Below are 11,595 nucleotides of genomic sequence, written 5' to 3'. Positions count from 1 at the left end.
AGCCTTAATAAGACCATCCTCTGTCAGCACAGCGGACCAGCACCGCTCACGATCGCGGTCCCGCAGACATTCCAGGTCCAGACGGCACTCCCGCTCCCGACGCCGCTCGGAATCCTGGCACCGTTCCCCTCCTCTGTACCAGTCGAACTCGCAGAACCGGTCGGCATCCCATTCGCCGGCCCACTACTCTCGGCACCGTTCCAGCTCTTGGCACTGCTCCAGGCACCGTGTCTCCTGTAGCTGATCACGACGCTGAGCTTCGAGATCTCGGTCGACCTCCCGGCACCGCTCTGGTCGCAGGTCTCGCTCTAGCTCCCGGTACCGATATACTTCCCAGCACCGGTCTCCGATACACAGTGGAATAAGGTCTGCTGGAACCTCTGCCCAGGGCTCCTCCGCTGCTCCATGGCCATCCAGACACACTTCGGTGTCATCCCATGCGGACAGCTACTATGCTCAAGACCGCGATTCAGATGTGCCCACTGGAGTTTTTCAAGAAGCCCAGACCCAGGACCAAGGCCCACATCAGTAGTCCTTTTGGATGCCTTGGGCGTACCACCAGGCTCAAGGCACTCCAATAGTCCCGTCCCGCTCGGCTCCATCAGAGCACCGGGCACCAGAGGCTACAGCTACCCGCCCTCCTCCGGCCGGAACAGAGGAAGCACTAGTTCACCCATCGGTCTCCCCGGTAACGCTGGAGCAGGAGACAGCCCAAGACCAGGAGGCCACACAGGACCCGCTTGTCCCCGGCATTTCCTCCTCTTCCTCTCCGGATGAGGCGGTGGCAGGAACATCCTCCTCGGGCCCTCCTCCAATCGACCTCAGAGCCCATCAGGACCTCCTCAGGAGGGTAGCACTCAACATGAACCTCCAGGTGGAGGAGGACCCTGTAGTGAGCATTCTGTCGGCAGATACCCGCACCAGAGTGGCCCTACCCTTTATCAGAACCATCCAAGCCAATGCCAACACCTTATGGCAATCCCCAGCCTCCATCCCTCCTGCGGCAAAGGGAGTCGAGCATAAATACATGGTACCCTCTAGGGGGTACGAGTATTTTTATGTCCACCCTCCTCCCTGCTCACTAGTTGTTCAATCCATCAATGAAAGGGAGCGCCATGGCCAACAGGTGCCAGCCCCAAAGTCAAAGGAGGCTAGGCGAATGGACCTACATGGCCGCAAAGTTTATTCAGCAGACACCCTACAGCTCTGGGTGGTGAATCAGCAAGCCCTGCAGAGTCACTATAATTATAACACCTGGGCGGAGGTGGGTAGGTTCACAGAGCTACTTCCCCAAGACTCCCACCAGGAATTCACTGCCTTCTTGGAGGAAGGCAAAAAAGAGGCCAGAACTTCCCTCCAGGCTTCACTAGATGCGGCCGACTCAGCAGCCAGGACCTTGGCCTCGGGCGTCACCATGAGACGCATCTCCTGGCTACCGGTTTCCAACCTCCCACCAGAACTGCAGTATACCATCCAAGATTTACCTTTCAATGGTAAAGGTCTCTTCTCAGAAAAGACCGACCCTAGACTGCAGACCCTGAAGGACAATCGAGTCATCATGCGTTCCTTAGGCATGCATACACCCGTGACCCAACGCAGGCCTTTCCGTCCCCAGACCCACCGCCCGTACTTTATGCCTTGAAATAGACAAGACTTTGGCAGACAACGCGGGCGGGGTGGGCGTAGACGCCAGTCAGGACCCCAAGGGGGCCAAAACCAAGGTCCCTCCAAACCACCAGCGGGACCTAAGTCCGCCTTTTGAAGGTACGCCCAAGGACGGCGTACCAGTTTCAGGCCAGGATCCATTCCCCCACTTCTCCAACCGTCTTTCCTACTTCCTCCCAGCGTGGTCCCAGATAACCTCAGACTTCTGGATCCTAAGCACGGTGAAACACGGATACCACCTCCAATTTGTTTCAACCCCGCCTTCCCACCCTCCAACCCAGTCCCTCTTCAGGGACCCCTCTCACAAGCAATTCCTCCTACAAGAGGTGCGGACGCTCCTAACCATGGGAGCAATAGAGGAGATGCCAAAAGAAGAAAAGGGCAAGGGGTTTTACTCCCATTATTTCCTGATCCCCAAGTCAAAGGGCGGCCTCAGGCCTATCCTAGACCTGCAAGGACTCAACAAGTTTATGATAAAGTTGAAGTTCTGCATGGTCTCCTTGGGGACCTTTATCCCATCCTTGGATCCTGGAGACTGGTATGCTGCCCTCGATATGAAGGATGCGTACTTTCACATCGCCATTTTTCCTCCACACAGGAGGTATCTTCGCTTCGTAGCCAACCATCAGCACTTCCAGTTTACGGTCCTCCCCTTTGGCCTTTCCACGGCCCCAAGGGTGTTTACGAAGTGTATGGCCGTAGCCGCTGCATACCTCCGCCGACATCAGATACACGTATTTCCATATCTGGACGATTGGCTCATCAGAGGAACCTCCAAGACACAAGTCACACAACATGTGGGCGTTGCCAGGGACCTATTTGCCTGTCTAGGCCTGATGATCAATACGGAAAAATCCAGCCTGGTTCCCACACAGAGGTTAAACTTCATAGGAGCTACCCTGGACTCCAGTCTAGCCAAGGCCTACTTACCACAGCCGGAGTTCCAGGCAATGACAACAATCATCCGATGTCTACAGAACTTCCCGACGACCTCGGCTCGCACTTGTCTCAGTCTCCTAGGTCACATGGCTGCCTGTACATTCGTGACCAAATACGCCAGGCTCCACCTCCATCCTCTCCAAACTTGGCTCAACTCGGTATACTGTCCAGGCAGAGACCCACTAGACGCAATAGTCACCATTCCTCCAAGCACTCTAGCCTCCCTAGACTGGTGGCTGACCCCCTCCCTGGTGTGTGCGGGGCTACCATTCCATCCCCCGCAACCCTCACTGTCCCTGACAACAGACGCGTCATCTCTCAGCTGGGGGGCTCACCTCGGACGCCTTTGTACTCAAGGCCTCTGGTCATCGCAGGAACTGGCACTTCACATAAATGTCCAAGAGCTGAGAGCGGTCCGCCTGGCGTGCCAGGCATTTCAGCAACATTTACACGGCCGTTGTGTCTCAGTGTTCACAGACAACAGTAATATCCAGAATGGCAACAGTGAATACTAACTCCCCTCTCCTGACAAAATAAATAAACCTGCATAAATTTTGGAAGTGATGTAACCCTTATTCCTTGGGGCTTAAGCCAACCTCTAACTGTTGCCAGTTAGGAAGAAACATTTCCTTGGAGTGGGCATTCCATAACTGTCTGTTGCAACATCCTCTGAACCAACTGGTACTGACCTTTGTGGTGGGACAGGGTACTTTTCTAAATGAATCCCTAGTCTGATCCAATATGGCAGTTCCTATATATCCTCTCCGATAGCATGCAGCTCACTCATACCAAGGGTAGCATTTCCCTAAGACACTTTCTTATTCTAAGTTTCAGATCCATCTGATGTTGAATCCATCTGCAATATACTGAAAAAAGTCTGCACCTCCCTTATTTTGCCCAGATAATAAAAATAAGAATAGAAGAATTCAGATCTCTCTGTTTTCCAGGTATTCCACATGACATGATACAGTCACCATTAAGCCAATTTACGAGAATGGTACCACTTGTTCGCAAAAAGCTTTGCTGTCTACTCAGTCTACACAGGCCACAAAGCTAAGCAGCATTGTTATAGCTGAGGAGCTTGGTAGGTGGATAAAGAGCAACATGATAGGGAAGGAAGGGGTCATAGTGGACCACAAGCTAAATATGATTCAACAGTGTGATATTGTTGTAAAAAAAGCAAACGTGATTCTGGGATGCATGAACAGGTGTGTTGTAAACAAGACACGAGAAGTCATTCTTCTGCTCTACTCTGCACTGGTTAGGCCTCAGCTGGAGTATTGTGTCCAGTTCTCGGCAACGCATTTCAAGAAAGATTTCAAGAAAGATGTGGAGGGAAAGTGTGGAAGATTGGGAGGAGGTCCAGAGAGAGCAATAAGAATGATTTAAAGGTGAGAACATGACCTATGAAAGGAGGCTGAAAGAATTGGGTTTATTAGTTGGAATAAGAGAGACTGAGAGGGGACATGATATCAGTTTTCAGGTATCTACAAGGGTGTTCATCAGGAGGAGGGAGAAACTTGTTCCCTTAGCATCTAATGACAGAACAAGAAGCCTGGCTTAAACGCAGCAAGGAAGTTAGGTTGGACATTAGGAAAAAGTTCCTAAACTGTCAGGGTAGTTAAAACTGAATAAATTGGCCTAGGGAGGGTTGTGATCTCATCTCTGGAGTATTTAAGAGTAGGTCAATAAATGTCTATCAGGGTATGGTCTGGACAGTATTGGAAAATCCGGCCTGAGGGCAGGGGACTGGACTCATGACCTCTCGATGGCTCCCTTCGGTCCTAGAGTCTCTTTCTAGTTAATCTATGAATTGGGTGTCTAGTGGGACTTCCAGGGCTGAGATAGAATGGCCATGAAATCATCAGTCCTTCCCAAAGAGAGGCATAGGATGGCACTGCGGACTAGTGGCTTTGACCCATCTAATTTTTAATAGTGCAGGATGTGGAACTGTGGTGTATTTCATTATTCGTTCCCAAACCCACAGATTTTGAGTGATGTACGTGCAAAATGGACAGTGACATATTAGTGGGCACACCACAGTCTGCATGTTGCTCAAGGAAGGATAAAAGCAAAAAGTATACAGTGTACATCCATGCCCGATCATTAGTCCAGAATGGGCTTATAGGGACTTTGTTGAGAACTTGTGCTTTTGCTACAAGGTGCTTCCTCCTCCAACCCCACTGATAGAATTACCACTTGTTTGTTTTTGTTTTTGTTTGTTTTTCAGTATTTACTGCCTTCTCAAGATTTGGGGAAATCAACATAGACTTAGGGATGTGAATTAAGACACATTCATTTTTCTCACATTTTTAGTGACAGGGGCCATTACTGCAATATGTGACATCATTGTCGATATGATAAAACAGTATCGAAATTAGTCTCCGAACCGAGAAATATTATGGGAAGATTCTCCACTTGCAATTAACCAGTGAGAGCTCTCGATGTTGAAAGGTACTGTTTACAGACAAACTTTCTGGGGCAACTCCAAGGAAATTAAACTCTCCCTCTGAGAAACAAAGGCATCCCTTAATTTGAGCTTTTTAAAGAATATATTCTGATATGTAGCAGATTTTTGTTGCCCATCCCTAATGTAGAAACAATTTGGGCATATCACAAAATCCTAATTTCATGTGCTATGTATTTTGAGATAAGAAAATATGCCGTGTTTCTAACTAGTTCCGATATGTTTTATTGAGAATTTATTGCTACTTCGAATTATCGTTTCATTTGGAGTGCAGATAATGACTGCTGAGTAAAAGTAGCTTATTCCCTCTTCGTGAGAGCGTAACAACTCTGTGAATTGCAAGGTTTCTCAGATGCCACCACTAATAAAACTGGATAAAACCTAGATAAACCAGTAGCCAGAATTCTTGTTTTCTTTTGCATTCATGCGCCAACCACCAGCGCTGTTTGATAATTTGTTTAAAACTGTTATATGCGTCATTCAGCATGCAAATAAAATAATGTTCTTTTCATCCTAGTTGGTTTTTTGTCTACGTGTACATGGGTTGTGTGTTTGTAATTATATAGGAGAAGCTGGATATGGTTCGAAATATTTGACATAATGGGCATGGCAGTATACAAGATAGAAGAGGACGTTGTCATCAGAAATATTCCACACTGGAACATGGGCCTGTGGCTGTTTGTTCACAGTTCTGTAAACTGGATGTGAGGAGTAATGAAACCTAGGACATGTTGTGTGGCATAGAATAATGCAGGTTTTCCCTGTTCTCACAGCCAGTAGACAGTAGAAGATAGATTAAACAAATTAGATGTGTAGGACTCCTACCTAAAAAACATGTATCACAAGCACTATGTTCTGAATCTGTCTGTTGGTTCTGTCTTCAGAAACACATTCAGTAGTTTGTCAGGAATGACATTTGAGTTGGAGCAGTGCTAAGGAAAGCCCTTCCGTAAATCCCCCCAACTCTTTGTTGCAGTGGCTGACCGGATGAAGGGCCTACCTGTCTCCTCCCAGAGGATCTCCTCGTGGGTGACGGCGTGCATCCGCATGTGCCAAGACTTGGCTCATGCTCCCTCGGGCCACCTCACTGCTCATTCTACCAGGGCTCAGGCTTCATCTGCTGCCTTCCTGGCTCATGTACCAATCCAGGAAATATGTCGCTCAGCTATCTGGTCCTCGATCCACACCTTCGCTTCGCACCATGCTCTGGTCCAACAGTCTAGAGATGATGCAGCCTTTGGCTCAGCGGTTTTGCACTCTGCCACATCTCACTCCGACCCCATTGCCTAGGTAAGGCTTGGGAATTACCTAACTGGAATGGATATGAGCAATCACTTGAAGAAGAAAAGACGGTTACTCACCTTTGTAACTGTTGTTCTTCGAGATGTGTTACTCATATCCATTCCAAACCCACCTTCCTTCCCCACTGTCGGAGTAGCCGGTAAGAAGAAACTGAAGGGTGGCCGGGTCGGCTGGGGTATATATCCGGTGCCATAGCAGCGCCTCTCCAGGGGGCGCCCAGCCGACCCGCCGAGTGTTGCTAGGGTAAAAAAGTCTTCCGACAAACATGCACGCAGCATGCACACACCTAATTGGAATGGATATGAGCAACACATCTCGAAGAACAACAGTTACAAAGATGAGTAACCGTCTTTTCTCTGAAAACATCCACTCAATGTGCAGCGGCAGTCAAAAAAGCGGACAGAATGTTGGAGATCTATCCTGGTATTGACGGCCTGGGTGGGGCAGAGGGGTTTCCCATATCCACTTAGACACCAGGGTGCATCTGGGTGCCACATGGGGATGATAAAGACATCCCATAAGCCCTCAGACACTGGGGTCCGTCGCAGTCCTGATGGACCTGTCCTGAATGGGGGAAGGGGAGAAGAGATCCCATAAGCCCTCAAATACTGGGGTCCATTCCAGTGCCATCATGATGGGGTGGGGGCAGGGGACCCCAGATCGTAGCAGACATTAGGGTCAGCATCTGTTAGGCCTGGAATGACATTTGTTTGTCTGAAATGAAGCTGCCCCCTGCAGACATCCCAGGGGCCAGGAGGTCATGGAGGTCGGGGTCCCTAGGGTTTGGGGGCAGCATCCTGTCCCAGGCAGGACTGGCAAAGCTGCAGCATGCAGGGTGCAGGTCACCCCCTGACAGTGCTCCCCCTACAGCGCCTGACCCTGGTGCTGAGCAGTAGGAGTCTGTGGAAGTCACTCTGTCTCTTTCACCGCAGGCAATGGAGCCGCGGCTGCACTTCATTAGGGGGTTCATATTTCACCCTAATGGCTTTCTCTGTGCTGAAGCCATCCATCACTAGCTCATTTCCCTGCAAGTGCCTTACTGCTCCTGCCTGCGCCATGTGGAACGGTTTCTAATGATGCACTAGAGCAGTGGCCCTGGCAGCACGGGGACACGGAGTGGGGCTACACCGACAGCAGCTCTGGCCTAGCCCCACCAGCAATGTACTCAGAGCACAGGCGCCAACTCTGGGGGTGCTTCGGGGCTGGAGCACCCACAGGGAAAAATTGGTGGGTGCTCTCCCACCAACAGCTCCCCTCCCCAGCCCAGCTCACCACTGCACCACCGCCGCCTCCTCCTCTGTGTGTGCCGCATCCCCGCTTCTCCCCCTAGCTCCCAGTGCTTGCTTGCCTGCCGCCAAACAGCTGCTCTGGGAAGAGGCAGGGCTGGGACGGGGATTTGGGGAAGGAGTCCAATAGGGGCAGGGAGGGGGTTGATTGGGCATGACTTTGCGGAAAGGTGTGGAATGCGGAGTGGAAGGGTGGGGCGGGGCAGGGCGGGCAGGGTGGAATCGGTGCGGCCGGGTAGGGCCGCAGCGAGCACCACCGGCACGGGGAAAGTTGCGCAAGGCCCAAGAGATGTAAGACCTGCAGGGCTGCCCGACACACAGCTGGGGGAGGGCAGCCATGGACGTATCCAGCCCCATCCCTCAGCATTCCCACAAAAAGGGAGCGTTGTGGCAGAACCCAAAAGGGAAGCTGAGTTAGACAAATCAGCTGGAAATAAGGTGTTACTTTGAGAGTGAGGAGCTGGCGAAATTGCTTCCATTCCCGCGGTCACGGCGACTTCCCATCACGACAGCTTTAAATCCCAATGGGATGCCGGTCCCACAATGGCCTTGCAATCTGAGAGCTATAGAACAGGAGCAGCTGCGAGCCGACACCCTGGTCGCCCCTTCTCAACATACCCCCAGCCACCGACACCAAACCTCAGAGATATCCTAGTACCGACCTGGCTCTCGAGCCTACGAAGCAGTGCAATCTGCCAGAGAATGATTGTCAGTGGTACAGTAAATAAATAACCTAATGAACATACGGGTAGGGGGCTATATAGAGCTTGGAGAGGACGTGGGCACGCCGCTGGAGCAGAGAGCACGGTTGGACGGGCTGAGAGGGGAGGGACACACGACAATGCAGCCAGGGGCATGGCTCATGCTTGGAATGGGCAAGGCACACTGACAAAGTGGTGCCTGGGGACACAATGTTGAGGGGGGACGGCGGCCTGTGCATACATTTACAGACTAGGCGGTTGCTAGGGTCCAGATTTGGGGGCCCAAAAGCGGGTGCCCCCAATATTTTGTAAATGGTGAGCAGCCGCTGCTGCTGGGACGAGAGAGGTCCAGCTCCGGCCAGGCAGCGGCAGCCAGATCCGCCCGCCCCTGGGTCAGGCACCGCGGCGGCAGGCCGCAGCCCAGCGGTTCCCGGGTCGGGCCCCCGGCAAGGCGGCAGTCCCAGGGGTTCCCCCGTCAGGGCGCCGCCGCGCAGCCGGCAGCCAGGGTCCCCCTGGCAGAGAGCCGCTGCAAGCAGCCACAGAGTATCGGGCTGCCCGTGGCGCTGACCCAGGGAATCCCGGGCTGCAGGCAGGGCAGAATCCCTCCCCCTCCCAGAGGCAGGGGCTACCATGCCATACTATTTCCTGCGGCGGGGCGCTGGCCGGGCAGAGCTGGCGCACTCTGTTAGGCACATGCAGAGCCCTGGAGGGCAGCGCGACATCGGTTTGAGGAAAGCGGGGCTGCCCCCTGGCTCAGCCTCCACGTCAACCCCAGAGGCGCAAGAGAGAATAAGAGCTCAGCAGGTGATCTGGTGGAGCAGAGAGAAGAGGACCCCGAGACCTCATGCGTTGGCAAGGTAAGACAATGCTCTCCCCACAGCTGGCCTTCAGTGCCGTGCTCCGCCCCCTTGCTCTTGCTGTTCACCTGCTCCTGCTCCCTTGTACCTGGATGGCTGAGAGCAACAGCAGCCTGCAGAGCTTGAGCGCCCCCATGCCCCCAGCACCCCCTACACCCATCCCCCCCACAGCCCGACCCCCACTCCAAGCCAGTCCTCTGAGCTGGAAACCTCCCGGACCCCATCCCCCCCACGAGCGCCTGACCCCCAGCTAACGGATAGTGGTCCTAATCAAAGTAATTGCCTCTTCGCGATCCTTCTGACTTCCCAGTTCTGGGCCCAAGGGTGAGCAAAGCTTCTCAAAGTTCAAGTTGATAAAACTACATGCGAACATCATGTTGCAACAAAGACTTGTTGGACTATCTACCTTGTCACTAGAACATGACATTGCTCACAGCATTGACTTGGGGAACTTGTTTCTAAATTTGCTAAAGTTAAAGCGCGAAAACTAATTCAATTATAACAGTTACTCTGTGACCATGTATTGTGTATAATGTATGTGATTTGGCGGGGGGGGCAAGATGGAAGTTTCGCCTACGGCGCAAAATGCCTTGTACCGGCCCTGGGGATGGGCAGGGACACATGCGCCAATACAACCAGGTCATATGTCAAGACTGGGCGGGGGGGGGGGGGGGGGGGGCACGCATTGAGAGCTAGGGAGGGACTAACCATCCCAATAAAGGCCATCTCCCTCTGTCTCTCCAGCTTGGTGCATCTGCGTTGCAGGCAGCCTTTCCAGACCTGTCGGGAGAAGGAGCACAGGGATGTGAGAACCAGGGCACAGAGCTTTTCCCCCATCACCATGCTGCCAACGCCCACCAGGATCCATGGGACAAGGTACCTCCCTGCACAAGGCCCTTGTCCTGGAAGTGACACGCTCTGTGGGTGCAACTTTGAGACACCCTGTCACGACTTGACTGGTGTGTGCTATACCTGGCTTTTAAAAGCCTGTCTTGGAGTACCGCTCTTGTAAGCCAGCCCCATGGCGTAGTTTTTTAGCAGGGTAAGCCCTGGAGCCCCCTCAGCTCTGAGACGGGGCCTGTTGGCTTCAGCTGTCATGGTTCTCTTCCAGTGCTCTCAACAGCAAGTCCAACTGAGTTCAAACTCCTTTTGATAGACTTTGACATCTTCAGTAAAGATTTACAGTGATGTAGTACAAGTCTTTCCTAAACAAAGTAGCAATACAGTACTTGAGAGACCTGGTTAGAATGGTAAAGCAAAGCTCAGAGTGCGTCTACACAGGGGATTTAATCTGAAGAGTTTGATGCGCATCAGGTAACTCTCAGTACACAAGCTGCACTAATAGCATGCACTCAAAAAGCCTGCTCCATTTTCAGTCTGCATCGTGTGAATGTATGGCAGTCTGCTTTTTTTGGACTTTCACACTGCAAATTGGGAAACTGAGGCAAAGGATACTGCCCAATGTACCGTGGGGTGGGTGTTCTCATATGGTCACATGTTTCTGAATCATGGTTATGGTGTTTCCCCAAATGAATGCAGTGTCCCCTTTTTCCTGTTAATAGAAATGTTCTTCTGTTAGATGCAGCCTCAGTACTCACAAGGGGGCCACTATTGCCATTAGAGGCACCCAGGGGTGGTGCTAAATTTTCCCAGATTATTGGGTGGGGGCTCAAACTGGTTATGCTTTGTATTGTTAAGATGAACCCCTAGATATTGAACCCTGCCCTTGTCACAGCCAACTCCACCTGGCAGAAGCGTTATAGATGCAACCCACATGACTATCACCCCCACCAGGGCAGAGCATTTAAAAACAAAAGCAGTTATTTCTCCACTATGCTCTGAGGACTAGTGAACTCACCATGGCAGGTTTACAGACCTAAATGCAGGAGGGTCCACAATGCTAGGATCTTTTGGACTGCAGTACTAGTTAAATTAGTGGAGAAAGAACTCTTTGCCCCCAGGAACACCATGGGTATTGACGGTGTGAAGGTTGGGCTGGGTATTCTGGGAAACCTAGCTTATCCCCTAATGCCCTGGCTAATGACGTCATACACAAGGCATTTGAACAGAAGGAAGGTACAATTTCTCTGTCACTGAGTGGCTGCAGAATGGTACTCAGTGTGCATTTGGCCGGAGATGGTGCTCTTCATGGACTAGGGAGAGCAAGGGGGGAAGACTTGGTGATAGGTGGGAGGCTGAAGTGTAAGACTTGCCAGCAAAGCAGCACACAGGGGACACAAACACCTGTGCGAATACTGGCAGAGATGCCTATTGTTCATATTTTGAGCTCCATGCCTGAACCCGTTAGCCCGTGGGTGGGTGAGGATGCAAACAGTGAGAGCACTGAGGTATCATGTGGGGGTGGCTGAAGTTCAGAG

At 51.8% G+C, this 11,595-nt stretch overlaps 1 protein-coding gene across 1 annotated transcript in view; it reads right to left on the bottom strand.

Moving 5' to 3' along the window:
* Positions 1-11,595, bottom strand: part of DRC11L (dynein regulatory complex subunit 11 like) — a 63,244-nt gene that overhangs the window by 25,088 nt on the left and 26,561 nt on the right. Inside the window, exon 4 of the mRNA XM_075063412.1 lies at positions 9,926-9,997. Coding sequence (XP_074919513.1) covers positions 9,926-9,997 — 72 coding nt within the window. The remainder of the gene's footprint in view (positions 1-9,925; positions 9,998-11,595) is intronic.

The sequence above is a fragment of the Chelonoidis abingdonii genome, chromosome 2 (assembly GCF_003597395.2).
Source record: "Chelonoidis abingdonii isolate Lonesome George chromosome 2, CheloAbing_2.0, whole genome shotgun sequence".
Taxonomy (NCBI): Eukaryota; Metazoa; Chordata; order Testudines; family Testudinidae; genus Chelonoidis; species Chelonoidis abingdonii.
This window is presented reverse-complemented; position numbering and strand designations above follow the sequence as displayed.